This window comes from Gobius niger (genome assembly GCF_951799975.1).
Source record: "Gobius niger genome assembly, chromosome: 1".
NCBI lineage: Eukaryota > Metazoa > Chordata > Actinopteri > Gobiiformes > Gobiidae > Gobius > Gobius niger.
In genome coordinates this window covers 19,800,582-19,820,643 of record NC_136852.1, presented here as the reverse complement: position 1 = coordinate 19,820,643, position 20,062 = coordinate 19,800,582, and the positions used below count along the sequence as shown (strand labels likewise).

General features: G+C 39.5%; 1 protein-coding gene across 1 annotated transcript; it reads left to right on the top strand.

Moving 5' to 3' along the window:
- The first annotated feature begins 117 nt into the window (after positions 1-117).
- On the top strand, positions 118-15,504 carry tyw1 (tRNA-yW synthesizing protein 1 homolog). Its single transcript, XM_079561450.1, has 16 exons — positions 118-248; positions 439-554; positions 667-795; positions 1,056-1,157; positions 1,236-1,430; positions 1,501-1,785; positions 1,906-2,025; positions 2,852-2,972; positions 3,526-3,578; positions 3,671-3,789; positions 4,574-4,683; positions 5,059-5,236; positions 5,775-5,910; positions 7,483-7,593; positions 12,569-12,736; positions 15,041-15,504. Exons 1-16 carry the CDS (start codon positions 161-163, stop codon positions 15,260-15,262), a joined length of 2,253 nt encoding a protein of 750 aa, XP_079417576.1. The 5' UTR covers positions 118-160; the 3' UTR covers positions 15,263-15,504.
- The last annotated feature ends 4,558 nt before the right edge of the window (positions 15,505-20,062 follow it).

The window sequence follows — 20,062 nt, the reverse complement described above, 5'->3', positions numbered from 1 at the left end:
AAAACGACATAAAGAGGAAAAATTAAATATACTATAACAACATATCGCAAGCGGTTATGTAGACGAAAACGTGTGTCTATATGAGTAACTACATTTCCCAGCATTCATTTCGCTCAAAACAACATGGTTTCACTCATCGCTTGGACTTGTACAGAGTAAAATGTTTTCAAATGTTGCTTGGTTTATGCAGACTTTTGCAATAATTTTACTGCCTTTCTCAAGCGCCGCAACTACTTCAGAAGACAGGGGTAAAGGAATTTTATGCTGCAATTACATAGAAATAAAAATTATTTGGCTATTTTATAGACGCTGCTATCCCGGAAAAGCTAGCAGGGTCACTGGGTCATCTGTAGACTATCTGTGTTTCCCTTTTGTTGTCAATTTAAATGCTTGGAAAATATTTTAATATGATCTGTCATCACCTCTCTCCCCCTGCAGAGTCGCATGGTCCTGTTCTGTCCTACATAACCTCGATATGGCACAACAGACTGTTCTTATACTCTGCAGTTGCTCTGATATTTGGCATTTGGTTTTCAGTGAAGGCGCTGCAAAAGGTTAACTCTCACTTTGTCACTGTCATTAACATTACTCCATACAGTCATTATTTATACCAATGATCAGTGGTTTTAGTTAAAGCATCAGGGTTATTCATCCTTTGTCCCTTAGAAAAGTGTTCCCAGTGCCACCAACCCTTTATCCCAGGAACCTGTGAAAAGCAGTGATTCTGCCAAAGACACTGTGGCTCATGTGTCCGGAGTTAAAATCTTCTTTGGATCACAAACTGGAACTGCAAAGGTATGTCCCTTTTTCATTTTAAGTGACTGCATTATGTAATGCCGTTAAAGAAATCATGGAAGTTTGATAAACCATAATGAATCATAATATTCACATCCCAGTGCAATCTGTTTTTTATTTCCCAATATATTCAGTTGCAAAGTTGGACTGACTGTATCCTTTCTTATTCAAGAGCTACACAACTGGCTTGACTGTTTGACTTTTTATTGTCAACAAGCCTTGCTGTAAAATCTGGTTAAGGCAGTTTGTTGTTTGTTCAGGGTTTTGCGAAAGAGCTGTTAGATGAAGTTGAGGCCTCAGGATTACCATGTGACATTATTGACATGAAGGATTATGACCCTGATGACCATCTTGCTTATGAGGCAAGTTCATCACTCTTGTTACATGTATTAAACATTTCCTACATCTACACAAAGTACTAAGCAATGTCTTCTCTATAGGGCACCAACAAGACAGTCTGTGTGTTTCTTTTGGCCACATATACTGACGGACAACCCACCGAGAATGCTGAATGGTTTTGCAAGTGGCTTGAGGAGGCATCCACTGACTTCAGATATGGAAAAACATATCTGAAGGGTCTTAAATATGCAGTTTTTGGTCTAGGGGACTCTGTCTACACTGGTCACTATAACACAGTAAGGTTCTTTACATTAAGGAGTGGGTGTGGTTTTCAATATTCTTTGATACATTTAATTTCCTCAACAGGTTGGGAAAAATGTGGACAAGTGGCTTTGGATGTTGAGCGCCGCTCGAATAATGACCAGGGGGGAGGGAGATTGTAATGTGGTCAACAGCAAACATGGCAACATTCAGGCAGATTTTACCGCCTGGAAAATGAAGTTCATGAATCGCTTAAAGAAACTGGCAAAGGGTGACAAGAAGAGCTGTAGTGGGAACTGTAAGAGTGGCGGCTCCTGTAAGAACAAGACGAAGCATGAACACAGGCATGAAGAGAGGAAAGAGCATGTGATCCAGTCGATTAATACTGAGGTAAAAGAAACATTCAACCTAAAGGACAGACTTGTATTTATGCTTTTCAAATCCTTACTATGAGCATCATTAACCAGCTTTTCTCTGTCTCAAATCTTATTTTGTATTGATCATATTCAGGAGGACCTTTTTGAGTCCAGCAGCGACGAGGAGGAGTCTGGTTTACAAGATGAGGGGAAAGGCCCAGTTGTTGACATGGAAGATCTGGGAATTATCATGAATGGAGTTAAAAAAGCTAAGGTTAGACTTTACACTGACTTTTTACCACCTTTTTCACTGTCCGTTGTATGTGTTGCTTTTTGTACTTTAAAATAGGTGCAGTTACATTAAATGGTACACTGTGACCGTTTAGCATTATGCAAATGTTTTGGTTGATGAGTAGTTTAGTATTCTAAGTGTAGTCCTGGTCTATGTCTGTCGTAGTCTCGGAAAGACGTATTCTTGAAGCAGTATGGCTGAATGTAAGTGAATGAGTGTAGGAGATACGGCAGATGGTTTGATAGACACCAGACCCGGGCAGGCGAAAGCACAGGCTTGCGTAAGAGCTAGGACACCCACTGCACAGACTGTGAGAATATATGACTCAAGAAGAGGAAAATGGATGCGGAAGAACTGTATTGGATCCTTTTGTGGATATTTTGAAGTGAAAAGAGTCGTAGCATGGAGTTCACACGCTGAAATGCAAGTGAGCTGTTCGTCAAATCCTACTTAACAGCAAAGGACCATTTCAGTTTGCAGAATTAAAAAACAAAACCATATTTACTTGTATCAATATAATGAATGCTATATTTAACGGTAATGTGACTAAACCTAACAATATTCCTAACCCAGTATCAAGACAAATTTATCAGGTTTGTATTTTCTTGTTAATAATAAATGCATGATCCCTCATAGTTACCATTCTTTGTCTGTTTTATTATTTTATTGTCATTTTATTACAATGTTATTACTGTGCTGTAAAGTAAAACAGCCCAATGGGTTTGCAGAGGTGTGTCATCTTGGGCCACAAGCACAGATGGACGGTGGAGTGCACTTTTAACAAAAATGGTGTGTTTTTTGCTTTCAGAGCAAAGATGAGGAACAGATGGTAAAACTGTCCAAAGTGAATGGAGTGAAAATGGCTGAGGATAAAGAGGAGAGAAGAGAGATGATCACTCCCGCCCTGAGAGATGCTCTGTCAAAGCAAGGTGAGAAGATTATTATTATTTTTTATTTTTTTAAGAGAGGAAACATAGCAAATATTAAAGTAGATTAAAAAAGAACAGAATGGGATAGTTATTTCACACAACAGCTTTTGGTGTATATAGTTCCAAAACTGATGATGGGGCTTAACAATATGTGTATATAATCTTAATGTATTGTTTGACAAATGGGTCAATCCCTGGCATTTTACAGCCTTGACTTTTATGATGATTATTAATTGTATTATTTTTTGTAAGACCATTATAGGTATTTTACATCTGTGATTTTAATGCCGTTCTTCTTGAAATCCTTCATCTGTTGAATTTAGTGTATTGAATCACCTGATAAAAAGCTCTGTAGAATTTCAGATTAATACATCATCACTCAGGTTTAGTGGAGTGGTTTGAAGCATAAATCCCATTAATATCTTTGCTTTAATCTACAGACCTACTTTTATTTTTTGTTGACAATGTATTTCAAATGCATCGTTAACTACTGTACCTACAGTATATTCTCCTTCTTGAGAAGATGACTTTTCCAATTAATTTCTTGTTGTAGGTTACAAGTTAATTGGAAGCCACTCAGGTGTGAAGCTCTGCCGATGGACCAAGGTAATACATATAGAGAGGACAATTTGCTTGTATGACAGAAGCTGTTGGACATTTTGGATTGGATATTGATTCTACTTCGTTGCTGGATTTAGTCTATGTTGAGAGGAAGAGGAGGCTGTTACAAGCACACTTTCTATGGCATTGAGTCCCACCGCTGCATGGAGACAACGCCCAGCCTGGCATGTGCAAACAAGTGTGTCTTTTGTTGGAGGTATGATGATGTTTTTACAGAGCTGCTTTAAAGAGGGACATTTGAATATTTAATAGCTGCAGATTCTAGGACTGCAACATAACATGGTTACAGTTGGAAAATTGTAAAAGCTGCATCTTTTTAAGCGATCATCTTCCCATTACAACCAACAATTACTGTTCTAAGTATTACACCTACTAACCCTGACTTCTACAAACATGCTCTATGAAATGCATGGGATTCTTGTATTATTATTAGTATCTATAAATTGCACGAAAGAAGATTGTACTTTTTTTGAGTATTGTTTGGGAAAAGTGAATAATTATATGCGGGAGACCAATAGTGACCATAAATAACCAATGAAACCTAAAAGGTAGACACTGATTGACTGTGGCACAGGTGACAGACTCTACTCCCATGTGCTTTTATTTGAAAAGGCGTCTGTGTGGAGCTCTGAAAGGTCACTGTGAGAGTGTGGTGCATGAACTGTGTTTCTGTCAGCCCAGATATAGCCTTCACTCTGAGCTAGGTACAAACAGTGACAGGATGTAAGCAGGTAGGACACAGGAGGGCAGTATGTGCATCACTGCATGCATGAAAATTGCACATGTTATATAAGATTGCCCAAAGGATGTGTCAATATTTGTTCCCATTTCTTTTGTATGTAGCAAATGTCGCGATGATGTATTTAGTTTATTAAAGTAACTTCTGATAAAACCCAGAAACTTAAGTACTTTAACTCTCTTTTTACTCTTTGAGCTCGGTACTTTGCATTTAAAGATTGATTTTCTCCATTTTTCTCCAGGCATCACACAAACCCTGTGGGCACAGAGTGGCGCTGGAAGATGGATCCTGCTGAGAAAATCCTGCAAGAGTCTTTAGAGAAGCATCAAACTATGATTCGGGAGTTTAAAGGTGGAGTTATCTGCCCTATGTTTTATTCTGGTTTCATGTTTTTTAACCTTTACTAACACACTATCCTTGTACTAGCGAGGCCTTTCTGTGTGGACCTTCATTATTCTCCCTGTGTCAGCATGGGTTCCCTTCAGTTGCTTTGATTTTCCCAATCAAGACAAGAAATGCACAACGGTCCAAAACATCCAGCTGAATAGTTCTGATAAAATGTGGTTCAAGATCCTTTATTCAAGTATTTTTCACGTAAACCTTCTGTCATATAAAAGTAATTATTTTTGTAGTCGCCGGATTAGCCTTTAGTCGTCATATTTTCCCATAAATAAAAGCCTATTATAACTGTGTATTGACTGGGTCCGTGCTCTCTGTCCACTCCAGGTGTGCCAGGAGTCAAGCCAGAGCGCTATGAGGAAGGTTTGGCAGTGAAGCACTGTGCCCTGTCTTTGGTTGGGGAGCCAATTATGTACCCTGAAATTAATGTTTTTCTTCGCCTGCTCCATTCAAACCGCATCTCCAGCTTCTTGGTCACCAATGCACAATTCCCTCAGGAAATCAGGTAACACTGCTGCAAACGTAGCTGTTCACGTGTCACCTAATGTCAAAATGTCTTCCTTCGTTTTGCTTGAATGATTTTTCAATATAAAGAAAGCAAATTGAAAAAATAGACAGTTACATTCCTTTGCTGTATTGATATTTCATTATGCATCACAATCTTATAAACTTAAAATGACCCTGAAAAAAACCCTCTTGTATCTCAATGCTACCAATTATATGCAAATAATAAAACAGTGAAATATTAATCTTCCACTAAGCAACTTCTTTGTTTGATCAACAGAGTTTTCCTCCTACTTTGTGACTAGTCATTGTTGATCATGACTAACGATGACAAATACTCCGGCTTAGTAACTTTTAATTGGATATTTGGTGCTTTTGTTGAGTCCTTCAATGCCACATTAGAAATTCACTTTGTAAGTCTTGGACAGATGAGTGAGTGAGAGTGACATTTTGTGCTTAGTCTGTTCTGTCTTCCTCCAGTTGGTCCCAGTGGGCATGTCACATGTGCTTCCAGTTTTATTATTCCGTCTTGTCTGCAGGAACCTGGTGCCTGTTACCCAGCTGTATGTCAGTGTGGATGCCAGCACCAAAGACAGTCTGAAGAAGATTGACCGGCCGCTGTTTAAAGACTTCTGGCCGCGCTTCCTTGACTGCCTGAAAGCCCTGGGCGAGAAAGTGAGATTTTTTTTTGTTTGTCGATATTACAAGAATAAGAACAAACTGCTTTCTTGTTATTAAGAATTCCGAAGCATCTTTAGTGATGAATCTTCTCGCAGTAAGGCCTTCTATTCCGAACTTTGAAATCGTGGGAGAGACAAATGAATGAGGTGTGATGAATAATTTACTCAATGAATAAACTTTGGCACTAAAACCCTGGCAGATAGAGGTGTTCTCGATGCAATGAAAAAGAATGTGTGATGGATGTGTCTGGAAAAAGCCTCCCCGGGGCCTAGAGACTGGTGATGGTGAATGGAAGTTGCGGCAGGATGACCGAGAGGAGTGAATTCACTTATGACTGACATAATATGTGGTTTGTTAAGAGGCAGCGGAAGGCTCAAAGACTGTCGGGTGTTGCACAAAACTCCGTCCTCTGGGTACAACCATTTGGTGGGCCCATAGTGCAAGTGTTTAATTTGAGCTTAAGCTTTGAACAGGCTTTTTGCGGCATCCCCTAAGAGAACAGTTCAGCTTTATGAAAATCCATTTAGAATCTCGCCTCCAGGCTTTCATAAACCTGGAAGATATGATAAGGATGGTCCAGATGAGCTAAGATGAGACTTTTGTGACTTGTTAGGTGTGAAAAGCGCTTTAGAAAGAAACTTTACTTACTCACTTCTCAGTTTAGAATTGGTGTCATTAACATTTACTGTACATCTTCCCCTGTTCCCATTTGACATTCCCGTCTTGCTTGGGTCAAAAGGTTCATTCTGGTTCAGGCCTATTGGGGACATACAACACATATTTACATTCAGCCGCCCGTCCTTCGCTTTTGACCTGAATGCTTTTGACAGTTCATCAATCACAAAGAAGCAATTTTAAAACTCAAATCAGCATGTACAAGGAGGGCATGTGTTTGAGATATCTGAGTTGACAGCTAATCATTGTCACTCAAACCTTTTCCGTTTTTTTATTTCTTGTGGTTGTAACGGTCCACCCATGATGGCTTCAAATAGATACTGTATGGGTGAAGGAGCGCTTTATCTGTCTTCACAGTGTCTATAAATAACGCTTTTCCATCGACTGTCCGTCTGCCTGTTGGATATCCACTTTGACTTTTATAGTAGCCACTCTCTTTATCTGCTCTGAGCTCTTCTCTGGACAGCTCCCCTGCCCTGCTCCACCTGGCCTCCCTGGCAGCACACGGGAGGATTGATTGAGTCATGCCTTGCCATTGGATTTGGAAAAGAGGCAGCTCGAAATATCTCCATTCCATGCTCACATGGGCAAATTATCCCCCTCCCCACTGGGCCGAAAGGACCCCGTGTCACAGATAACCTTCCATTGTGCAGCAAAATGAGGGAAAAGAAAGGATTATCTTCAGGTTTTGTCAATTATGTATCTAACGTTCTGGGCTACTTTGCCTTAATTTCTTTGAACTGACTGTAATCCCTTGTCCTCTGAAATTCAATGAGCATAATAGTCCTAAATTGTTGGAAGGTGTTTTGATAATAGCATTCTGAACAACATTATTTCCTGCAGGACTCACATTACAAGCAGCTGATCTAAATGTGCAAAATGTGCCCACAGAAACAAAGGACTGTGTACAGGCTGACACTAGTCAAAGCCTGGAACGTGGAAGAGATGTTGGCCTATGCTGACCTCATCGCTATGGGACAACCGGACTTTATCGAGGTCAAGGTGAGTGTCACTTAACTTACTTCTGTTACTATTGTTTGGTATAGGTGCTGGCTGATAAATGAGTTAGGGGTGATGTAATGTGTACCACAGCGACCTTACCCTGGTTAGTTTGGGGACATGATATTAATAGTGTGGGCACCTGGCTCACATGTTCATTATAACATGTTTAAACGTCCTATAAAAAGGTAAGACTTTATTTTAGCAGCTCTTAATACACAGTAAAGTACAGATAGTGAGAGTAGGATGGAAAGAAAATAGAATGAAGAAAGTATATCATAGCAGTGCAAAGATGTATAGAGAAGCAGACTATATAGAGACTAAAAACAATGCTTGGGCCTATTCATTACAGTTTGTATTTCCCATGTGAACAGTTGTAAGTAGTTTCCCTGGCTTTCGAATCAATATTATATCATCCAAATCTGAGGTTCCTAGTAATATTGTTTTGCTTTTTGGCCATTCTTCCAGTTCAGGTTTAAACACTAAAAGGATTCAAATGTTTCCAGCTAAAACTGTCCGGATAAAGATATTTTTGACCTTTCTGCAGCCCGGCCAACTGCAGGTTGGGTTGTTGTCTATTTTCATACCTCTGCAGGGGTGCCAGCTAATTGGTTTGAACAGGCCTTGTAAGCCATTCTTTTGGCTAGCTGCCTCTCATGTCCTTTTTTACGCTCACAGCCAGCACACTGCCATTCCCCAGTGCTTGTACAGCCTGCATTATATTATGTACTTTTAAAAATGCCCTTTTTAATCACTCATGTATGATGTTAAGCATATAGTCCGGTTCACTATGTAAATTTGCTGGATTTTTGTGGAGAATATACATTTTGAAAACTTTATTAAGTTTGCAATCAGAAAAACAATGTTTCCATTTGCTCTGATATGTAAAAAAGAGAATAACGATAATAACCTTTATATGGGGAGTAAAAAACGTAGTTTGGCAGAAATGTACAAAATATAGCATGTTTTTCATGGAGTTACCGTAGCGATGACCAGAACTCCCCATTTACAGGTGCTCGTCATGTGATTAGAATATCATGTAATTAGAATATCATGAAAAAGTGCATTCACTATTATTCTACTTCAACTGTGAAACTAGTATATGGTAGACTCATTACCTGCAAAGTGAGATATGTAGCTTTTATTTGTTATCATTTTGATTATTATGGCTCACAGCTTGTCAAAACCCCAATTAAAAATCTCAGAAAATTAAAATATTTTGAAAATGGACTGTAAGCCAGAATCATCAAAATTATAACAAACAAAGGCTTGAGAGGCTATACCATATATTAGTTTCACATTAGAATATCATTTTTCATGATTTTCTAATTATATGACGAGCACCTGTACTCTAGTGGAAAAATTATACCATAAATTAAACCATGGTTTCCAAAAATATACAGTTTTCATACAACAGTGGAAATCTAAACATAGTGAACCGGACTAATAACATAATCACAGGCAGATCGAGTAGACTTTACAAATTCCTATGTGTAGTGGGTCCAGTTCATTCCTATGATGTGAGACATTATACAAGAATGAGGATGACATTATGTCTCCAACACGATGTTGAAATGTGCGACTTTGTGAGGTCTGTCTGCTGAAATTAATATTTAAAGTGGTAAAAGTAAAATGATGATACTATGGGTAGATGGTAGTTGGGTACCAGCATACATGTACCCAACAATGTTATATGCTTGATTTATGTGGCTCGTACTCATGAATAACAAATTAGAGTATTTTTGATATTCATGTTTTGTGGTGAAATCTTTATTTAGTTGAGGCAAGAAAACTTGTCTTGTGAAGACAGCCAAGTTTTTATTTCAATGTGAGGTGCAAAGATGGCCTCAGAAAACCAGAGCCTTTACATTAATAATGCTGTTGCCTCAAGCAGCTTCTGCTGGTTGATTGAAGTATTTATGCCCAAGAGCCTATCTGGAGTTATTACTTGGCCAACACTGCGGTACTGTACGCAGGAAGTCAAATTGAAGTTGTACCTCATGGGACCTGAAGTACAGTATACCACATATATAGTATAAAGTTTTCATTGTATTTCACTGTGCATGTTTTATATGCAACTTGTGATATGGTTATGCTTTTGTTCTGAAATCAGAGTAACTTTTAATAGTGTCTGATGATAGTATATTTATTTTTAGATTGCTCAATTTGCTCTCTCAAAAAAAAGCAATTTTCAAATAGACAGGAGTGGTTCCATTACAAGCTGAAGTCCTCCTATTGCACCAGTGCATATTCGGCCCGCTGCCAAACAAAGATCATTAGTGCTGACAAACTTCTTTGATGAGACGGAACATCCACCACTTAAGCTATGCTAAGATACCTAGTCCAGATGACTGCTTAAGACTGCCAAAAATCAGGACTTTGTTCCACATCGCAATTTTTTTTTACCAAATTAAATGAGCTAATGCTAATACTGCTTTTGCTCATATGGGAGAAGAGATGCAGATTGACCATTGGATTGGATTAATGACACTGCTCTGTTAAAATGCAGCTTGTTTTTTTCTGTAAGATACGGCCAGTGTTTGTGTGTGAACCCTTATAAAATTTTCATGAATGTCAGAGAATTGCACCAGCACAAGTTTCTCCTCCAAAATAATGAGGTGAGGAGCAGTGCAGTAATAAGACTTTCCTTAGTTCAGGGCTGGTGCAGTGGTTGGGAGAATAATTTCATAATATATCGTAGCAACCTCTGAAAAGCTGTTTTTATAATTAGTATTTTAGGCCTGATATCTCCCACACTCGAGCATATATTGATCACCCTTTATTTATTATTTGTGCTGTTCTTGTATTTATTTGTATAATTTAATGAGACTCTGCTTTTAAAAGTGTTGAGGCACTGGCTCTGATTGCAGTGAGTTACACCACATTATTTCTCTGTATTTGGGGCTTGATGTTTGACATTTATTTGCTTGTAAAATGTTGGCTGCTCAATGATTTCTTTAAGGACCGTCGTTAAAGTTACAGTATATCATTCACAGAAAAGTAACCGTTGTTTTTCCCGTTGTGTTATTTAATTGAACTTTACTTCAGTCGAGTTGTTGTGTGTGCTTTGGAAAAGTACATGATGTTGATTGCTGTGACTATTACACATTTTGACGTGTCTTTTGTTGTTGCCTTTTCTATCTAGATGAATGCTGTTTTTGTTCAATTCAATTGTAGTACGATTTTGGAGCAATATTGTGCAGCACTGACTTTCCTCCTGGAAAATGAAACATTCAGGGCTCACAGCCGAATGATGCGCTTCGAGGGACCTTGATCACCCGCATTTTGTATTTCATTAAAGGGGCTGGATGCAAGTTGGCCATTTTATACTCACCACTGCCACCTCAGGTCATATGTGTAACTGCACCTTCTATATTAAGCTTGTGCATGACGGCAATTTGGACCCAAATGAACACCTTTTTGAGTGAGTGCAGGATTTTAGATGCAGTTGTGGTGAATAGGTCTGGGCTCATTCTACACATTAGGACATTGTTGGAACATGTAGGGGAAGGAAAATACATAATTTTAAACTCTGTATAGTCCCTTTAAACATGTTGGTGAACAGCAAATATATCAAACTGTATGAAGTTGGTCTTTTCCCGTCACATTCCTTTTCCTCCACTGATACGAGCCGCTCTGTAGATTTATAGCAGTCCTCATCAGTTGATCTTTATTCAGCTCCAGGCGAGGCAGAGATAACGCCAAGGTCTCTCATCAATTCTATGTATCCCACAAGCCCCTAGCACCACCTCTTACTTGCAAAAAAGCAAGATTGACCCCAACACAGTATTATTTATACACACACATAAATATGGTGCATCGGAATAGGCAATGTGAATGAAGCCCTTTTTTAAGTAAAATTTGTTTTAGAACATTTTTAAAATAATTTTTAGTCTTGTGGCATTCATCATTGAGAAAACAGTTATTATAATTTCCATGATAAGCGACCATCATTTCTGTTGAATGTCCTTGGCTTGTTTGATGAACGGCCGCTCTCAATGATCTTGAAATCTTAATTGCTCCCTGATGTGATCGAATATCTTGTTTCTGCAAAGCTGATCTGCTCATTTCCATTCTTAAGCATGCTCTGCTAACTCGAGTGGTTCTACGGTTCTTGTATTGACAATGAAATGTAAAATTAATAGATTCAATTTGTCATTTCGAAGGAATGTAGCGATTGGCTTTATGGTGGCACAGTGTTTCGAGCCCTTTCATAAAAAGAAGGTCCTGGGTTTGATTCTGGGACTGAAAGAGATGTTTCTGTGTTTTAGTTTGCATGTCCAGCCATGCCTGCTTAAAGAGTTTTTCTTTAAAAGCGTGTTGGTCAAGAAGGCTCACTGTGGATAGCGTACTTGCTTCAATGCAAGAAGATCATGGGTTCAAATCTTGGACCAGACGGGGCCCTTTTGTGCGGAGTGTGTCTGGTTTACCCTACATGTATGACAATAAAACCTTACCATTGTAGCGTGCACAGCTGTAGATCAGAACAAGCCTACCATGTGTTCTATGCCATTTTGTTGTGTTATTATGTGTGTAAATTATGCATTAAGCAGGTAAACTCAGGTTCACTGCCTCCCATTGTTTGGATCTTCAGTAACTCACGACTTTTCAGTACAGATTGTGACAAATCAATCTATGTGGTTTATAGCGAGTTTGTATCTCTCATCTCTCTTTTGAAGTGACTTGTTTTTATCTCTGTTTTGATGTTGCCTCTGATGACAAACAACACGCAGAGAATCCACACAAATCACACTGTTATCAGCGAACTGCCTAATCCAGCGCTTTGTATTCAGCCCATGGCGCATATTGTTTAGCATGCAAACTATCAGAAAGGTTTCTCTTTAATCTGTCACATTACAACAAGGCTGGAATTGAAGCAGACCAATAACTTTCGAACATCAGAATAAAATGTAAAAGTTTGGAGTAATAGATTGTGTTGGTAGTAAATGTTTTAATCTCACCTCTGTTTGGTGTGCAGGGAGTGACATACTGTGGGGAGAGCACAGCCAGCAGCCTGACCATGGCCAACGTCCCGTGGCACCAGGAAGTGGTGGCCTTCGTGCAGCAGCTGGCCGACATGTTGCCACAGTACGAGATCGCCTGTGAGCACGAGCACTCCAACTGTCTGCTCATCGCTCACACTAAGGTAAAACGTGTGCGGGTCAGACTGTTATGTTCACATCAGGTAAATACGTACAGTGGGTTCAGGACGCTTTCAGAGGTCTTCATTTCATTGTATTTCAGTAAAATCAAATAATGTAAGTATTCAGACTCTACACTATAAACACAGACCCCATTCCATTGTTATCAATCATTTTGTGCTGTTATTGCACGTTCAGAAATGTTTAAGTGAAGGTTTCTTTGAGGTGTTTTTGTTTTTTTATCTGACATAATCACATAGGAAAACTCACTGTGTAACATACTTTATATTGCAATAAAAATATTAGTGTGTTCAGATACCGATAAATATGAAAGACAAAGGTTCTTGGATGACTGAGCTTACGTAAGCAGCATAAATGCATACTTGAGTCTGTTATAATTTGCTGTTATGCATCTGAACGTATATAACTTTGTGTAAAACAGTTTGACTTTACAGATCTGTCTTTTCATATCTCATTATAAAATGAATTTGATGAACAACGCATCAGTGAGACGGCTCATTTAGATGTTTCAGAGATAGTGAGTGAAACCAAAATGAGATGTTGCACACAGAGAGAAGAGATTATAAATAAAACATCAGCGGAAGGATGCGGTGTAGAGCCAAATAATTTAATGCAGCATCCACGCAATAGAAAGAGAAAAGCTTGCATTTTTGGCTAGTTTCAGACTGTTCTAGACATTTTTTGACCATTAATAGTATTGTCAGGCCTATGGTTTTCATGAATTAATTAATATGCAATCTCTCATGCCAACAGAAGTAGCTGTTTTTTTCACAGCACAAAACAGCTTCGAGCTCTTTGTTGTTTTATTATGGTCTGATGTGAAAATGCGTTGCATTTGCAAATGTTTGCCGTTCCGTGCTTAACGTCCAGTGAAATTGCTGCTGGGCAAGTCTGGGTGTATTTAATCGTTCACAAATGGTAGAAATGTCAATAATTTAAGCAGCTGAACAACATGGTGTTCTTCCTAAAACCCCCTTTTTTCCATTTAATAAGTACTGAAAATCACTTGGCCAGTAAAACCCAGCCAGCCAAGGGCACCATTTATATTTGACTGAATTGATTTCCTGCAGTCCTTTTGGTTCCCCCTCCTTCCTCCTCCTTCCTGCTCCTCCCTTCTACTTCCACATCTCTGTACTGCTCAGGTCAACACACACTCGCAGCCGTTTATAAAACTGGCAAACTGAGACTGCTTATGGTGTCATTTGCACCTCTTTGGACGAATTTACTCTGGACCATGTGGATTACATTATCAGTGCTTAATGCTCTGCTTAAGGAGCCGTCTTCCTGTCTGACTAATGGCTCTCTCTGAAGAGCAGTGGAACCCAAATTAAAACTTTTCACTCATTGCATCGTGAGCAGCCCTTTAGAAATCCGGAGGGGATTTTGAGGTAAAGCCAAGGACAGCCATATCACACGAAAACAATGACATGTGCACCCATTCCACTTTATCCAGATGTCCGTGGCAGATTTATATACTGCACGTTCAAACTCAGAAACTTTTCCACACAACTTTCGACAGGAAAATGGAATCTGTTTGTCTATGAGGATTGTTCTATAGTATCCCTGCTAATACTTCCTCTGGCATTTGCCTATACACTACTATATGCCCCCTGCGGTGCTCCTCAGCCTTCACAGTAAACAGACTATTTGTAAACACCAGCCTCTTTCAAACAGCGTTGCGTCCCTCTGTTGCATAGTGTCTAAATTGTTTGCCAAGATGCTGGCTGAACAAATCTCTGCCCCACTCATTACCAGAAACATTAAGTCCCAACAGACAGCGCCTCGGTTTTGTGCTCTTCTCAAGGCTCATTAGCATTGCAGTGGGTAGCTTCACTTTAATGGCCGATATCTTAAGCCTCAAAACACTTAATGCTGTAACTCCCAGAGAAGGCCATAATCTCTGAACGGAAGTTCTTTACAGAGCATACAAATCTTCAGACTTGGAGTGCAATTTTGCTTTTTGAGTTGTTGAGTTGAATGAACAGCAGTAATGGAGGTACTTTTAGACAATTTCCTTTCACCAAAAACTTGTCTTCTTTGTGTTAGCAGCTACTTCTTCTCATTGCAGGTGTCCATATAGTCCCATCCTTGTTCTTTTAATTCAGCATGTGAGCAGATTTTCTTACCGTGTAGCTGTAGAAAAAGGCTCGCTCTAGTTTACCTTGTCGCTAAGCAATTATCCAAAATATGCATTCATGCAAATCACATGAAAATCGTAATCCAAATGAGTATTGCAGTTATAGCCATAGAATTTAAACTTGCTGCTCTTTGCTCTTCTGTGTGTGCAGTTTAATATCGATGGGGAGTGGTGGACGTGGATCGACTATGAGCGTTTCCAAGAGCTGGTGCAGACCTATGAGGACAGTGGGGGAGAGCAGACTTTCTCATCTCTGGACTACATGGCCAAGACTCCAACCTGGGCTCTGTTCGGGGCAGAGGAGCAGGGCTTTGACCCCACGGACACTCGCTTCCAAAGGCGCAACAAAACCAAAAACATCTCAGGGTGCTGATGAATGATGAATCTTCAAATACTGATCACTAAGGCAAAATGGCCAGCTGCTTCATATTAGAGTTACTAGAGTTTGGGCTGGGGTGCTGGTACTCGCATTAATTTGGCAATTTTTGATACAAACCTCTCCATATATGATTGCAAAAAAGTAACACTGCTTGACACGTCTATTCTCTCTATTCCCAAAGTCCGGAGCAGTGTTGACGTTCTTATTGATCTGAAGAGGCCATGGGGAACCCGGCAGTAATAGAGAACCACTCCTCCAGACTAAGAAAGTCCCTGTATTTACTTACTATAATTGGACCAAAGTTAAATGTAAGAAAGAAATATAAAGCACTTAAAAAAATATTCTGACCAAATTGACAAATGACAAAATTGGTTCCTTCCTTTTTGTATAATTATTTGCTGACACATGCTTTGAAAGGACAATGATTTTTATTCCTTGCAAAATTAATTTAGGCTTGTATTGATTTACTACTCAATAGTTTTCTCCATTTCTTCATTTTTCCTACAAGCATATTATCAGACACATTTATATCTAAAAGGAACTCTCTGACCGTTTCCTAGAGTCTAGTCCTCTTCAGTCAGCTGCATCACGCCCGTCCCGCTGTGCCGGTTCCTCACCTCCCACACATCCTCATTAGGAAGTGCTCTCAGGCCGACAGGGGTGCAGGCCAAGGCTACGTTAGTCCACTGCATACACACTTTACTGCTTACTTTGATTTTCAATCTAAAACTTTAAAAGATTTTGTTTTATTCCAAAAGGCATATTAGTAGTTTAGGTTTTACGTTAGAAAGCAGAAAAAGGCATTTTGTCTTTTCTTAAAAAAAACTCTAGTCTGTTGCGTTTGTGATGAAAATCCAGTGCCTTTTTATTTTTTATTGAATTAAGTTGAAAAGTAACGTCCATCATTTTTGTATTGTTTGGAATCAGCCTTTGCCGATATGTTTAGCAAATGCAGGTGAATAAATGTTTATGTTCTGCCATTTTTTATTCGGTTGTCAACTGTAGTGTCGCTGTACAGTGGTATTTTTTTTTTAAATAAATGTCTTTATAATAATATTTGTGTTGTTGTTCATGATCTGATTAAACAATAGTTTCATTATTGTCTAGATCAGCGGTGCCCAAAGTGTGGCTCGGGGGCCAAATGCGGCCCTCATTCCGATTTTTGGTGGCCCTCAAGCTTGTGTTGAATTGGCACCCATTGCCAGAGATTATATTTTTTTGATGCAAATTGAATCATTCTCTATAATCATAGCCTCAGAAACTAACACTTGTCTGTGAGACTGAGCTGCATTAAGCCTCCAAGTATAAATAAAGGTTTGGGATACAGTTAAAACCTCTCTTAAATGCATCCAGTTCAATGTTTCATTGACCACCGGTTTGTGGCCCTTAACACTGTATGAACTTCAATAGATGAAAAAAGTTTGGACACCCCTGGTCTAGATCATTAATATAATATATTAATTAAATTAACTAAATAATTATTTGCAAATTCAACTCTTCTCATTTGCTTCAAAATATGCTTGGCCCCACGAGTGTGACGAGCACCTGATTTGTAAGTTACTTGTTTGTTACTCCGCTACTAAGGTGATCCAGCGATACTCTGACTCTTTTCTTCTAATACTGTATATTGTATTTGTTGCATTTAAATAAGAGTAAATCTTCAATGCATAAATAACATGGAGTACTTGAACATGTACTTTATTCTCCTTTGGGGGCAATTATAGTCCTCAAAATCATCTTGGGTCCAGCAGATATGCCAGTGGGACTGATTTGGCCCGCAGGCCTGAGATTGTCCCTGCAGCACTAAGAGAAATGTGTGACACTTACCCTTTATTAACAGCCAATTCAGTCAAGCTTATGAAACGCCTCATATTAAATGCATTAAGTTTTTATTTTAGATTATTGTTGTCAAGTATTCCTAAACATTCACATTAGTGTTTAATTCTTGATGTGCTTCCTCAGGTTTTAAATGATCAGGGAGACTCTAATTTTGGTTAATATATTATCAGTACCAAAGTAAATTGAAGTTGCCTAAAAACGGTGGTTGGAGAGGTAACAGAAGTCCATTGTCCTCATGTTGACTGCAGTCTTTAGTTTTGAACTCTGTGCATCACCTCATATTCTCACAGGTGGTGTTGCTCCACAGTTCAGGCCCCTCATTTGTCTTCGACCCAGCCGCGTGTCACTGACCTCCGCGCCGCTCCTTATTTGTAGACCCATGAAAAATAGCTGCAGGTGTTTACGCTTCCTGTGTTTTGTTCTTTCTTACATCAATTTTGAAGGTGCTGCTGCAGAGTGGAGGCTGTGAGGTGGGCTGGGATGGCTTGGGTCAATGTATCATACAAAGTTTAATCAGTATTTTGATAACGCGGTGTTTTGATGTGTGGCCCTTGACTAATGGTAATTTATTCAACACTCGAGGGTGCATTGAGGTGATAATAGCTTTTGCAGATGACGGGCAAATGTGTTAAAGGCGGGTCACCACATTCACAGCTCTGCAGCAGCTCCTTCACAAAACATCATGTCCTATCACTCTGTACATCTTTCAAATTACATACAGATTATATTTTACTCTTTGTTAGTGACTGTGTTGCATCAAAACAAAGTATTTTACATTTTACAAAAGTAGCATACTGTAGTTTCAATATGTAACCCTTTAAATTCAATTCCTCCAAAGCATTTATTTGTGACTGTTTTTTTGGAAATATTTTATATTTATGGTCTTTTTTATCTGTGTTGGTAAATTTCACTCAGTTTAAAAGATGTAAAAATTGGTTATGTTTACATTATTTGTCATGGTTCAATCAAAAAGTAGAACTTGGGGTTTGTCAGACTCTCCCTCACTTCCACAGTCCACAGTGTTTACAATCAGGTTGTGAATAGTGCAGGTCTTCAGAAGTTGAAAAACAGGCGGCACACTGTCGCTGCAGTTAGAGCTCTCGCCTTACAGTTGGAGCTTCTCCAATTTGATTCCTGGGCCGGGGGAAGCATTTCTGTATTTAGTTTGCTTGTTCTCCCCATGTGTCATAGGCTTCCGCTGAGTGCTACGGTTTCCCCTCTTACTAAAAATGTACAATAGGAAAAATTGGACTTAATTGGAAATGCATGCATTTATAATACTATCTGTTCTGTCTCTACAGCACAGGCTTTTATGAGAAACACAGATTTCCTTTGTGATAAAATGATGCATAAATGCCTCTGTACATTACACATGCTGTCACAGTCCATTGCCACATTGGGTGAGGCTCAGCTGCTGCTTCATGTTTACCCTCAATCTGCATGTCTACATTAATATACCTGACCCTGCATTTAGTAACAGCTCAAATAAATCTTCATTTGTCACTTCCAATGCCCCATGTTGTCGATTACTCTCCAAAGCTAATGGCTTTTGCCTGGGCATTTTTCAGGATTATGTTATTCCCCTGCATGATTAGCTCTCTCACTAATCCCAGTTTTAAAGTGAGCGACCTAATTGACCCACTATGCAAGGTGTCGGCTTGTGTATATTGATGTCTGTGTTGCGGAAAGGATTTGCATTCTAATGGCGTTGAAAGTTCTTGGTTGTCACTGTCACTGGTGATGAATCATAGGGAATCTGTCTCATAATGTGTGGTGAAATGCATGCGGGTGCAGAGAGATTAGTTCAGATATGTGCTAATTGCCTCCTGTGTGTCCCGGACTAGTCCCTCTGCCTCAGCTGTCATACGGTCAGGCCTGAAAACTCGCCACAATATGTTACCACCTCCACGAAGCAGGAATATACTCATAATAATCTATATGACATATATAAAGCCCCTGTTTGTTGTAGACGTGCTCAGTCTGTTGTATTGAGCCATATTAACTAACTTGACAAAACGGCACCACCTAAAGTACCTGTCTGTATGTCTTTGTTTTGTAAAGGGAGATGATCTGTGTTTGCCCCCAACATAAACAATAACTTGGTCAGCAGTTCATAATGGCGGCACGGAGGCAGGGTGGTTAGCACTCTGCTATGTTGCGATGGGAAACTGTGTTTCAGACCAAATAGCATTGACCTGTGGGGTTCCCTAGGGGTCGATTCTGGGGCCCCTCTTGTTCAATCTGTACATGCTTCCATTAGGTCAATTAGTATCCAGTAACAATGAGTCCAATCACAGGTTTGATTCCCCGAGTGCATAGGCCTTTCTGTGTGGAGGTCACATGTTGTCCTTGTGTCTGGCGCTCTGGTTTCCCCCATCAACCCTAGACCTTCCAAAATGTGCTAATCCTCCACTGTGATTGCCCACTGCTTCTGACTGCTTACCCAAGTTATGTTGAATGATGAGGCAATAAACCACACCTATATTAGAGCATTTAGCATTCTAGTGTGAGCTGTAGTATTTATATGTTTGTGTTATATTGTATAGCCCTGTGATCACACCGTTCAGCAGCATTGGGTCCTCGTGGTATGTGACTGATGAGTGGGCCCAGCCCTGTCCCTCAGCCCTGTCCCTCAGCCCTGTCCCTCAGCCCAAACTCACTCTAGTATAAATAATGCGCACTCAAGTCGACTCCAGCTCGCAAATTATCCCGCTGACCCTGGAAAAAACACGTCCATGAAAACAGCTGTGTAATTATTTCTGCACTTAGCCTCTTTTAAAGTGTGGAACATGCTTTTGCGCAGCTAATCTTTGCCGGGTCTGCTGCCACAAATAATTGAACGTGTGAGCTGTGTGATGTGTTGGCTTGTCAATCAGAGTGTGAAAAAAATGACCAAATCGGTTGCACTTTACAAAACAATAACAACACGGTAATATGATGGAATTAGCGTAATAT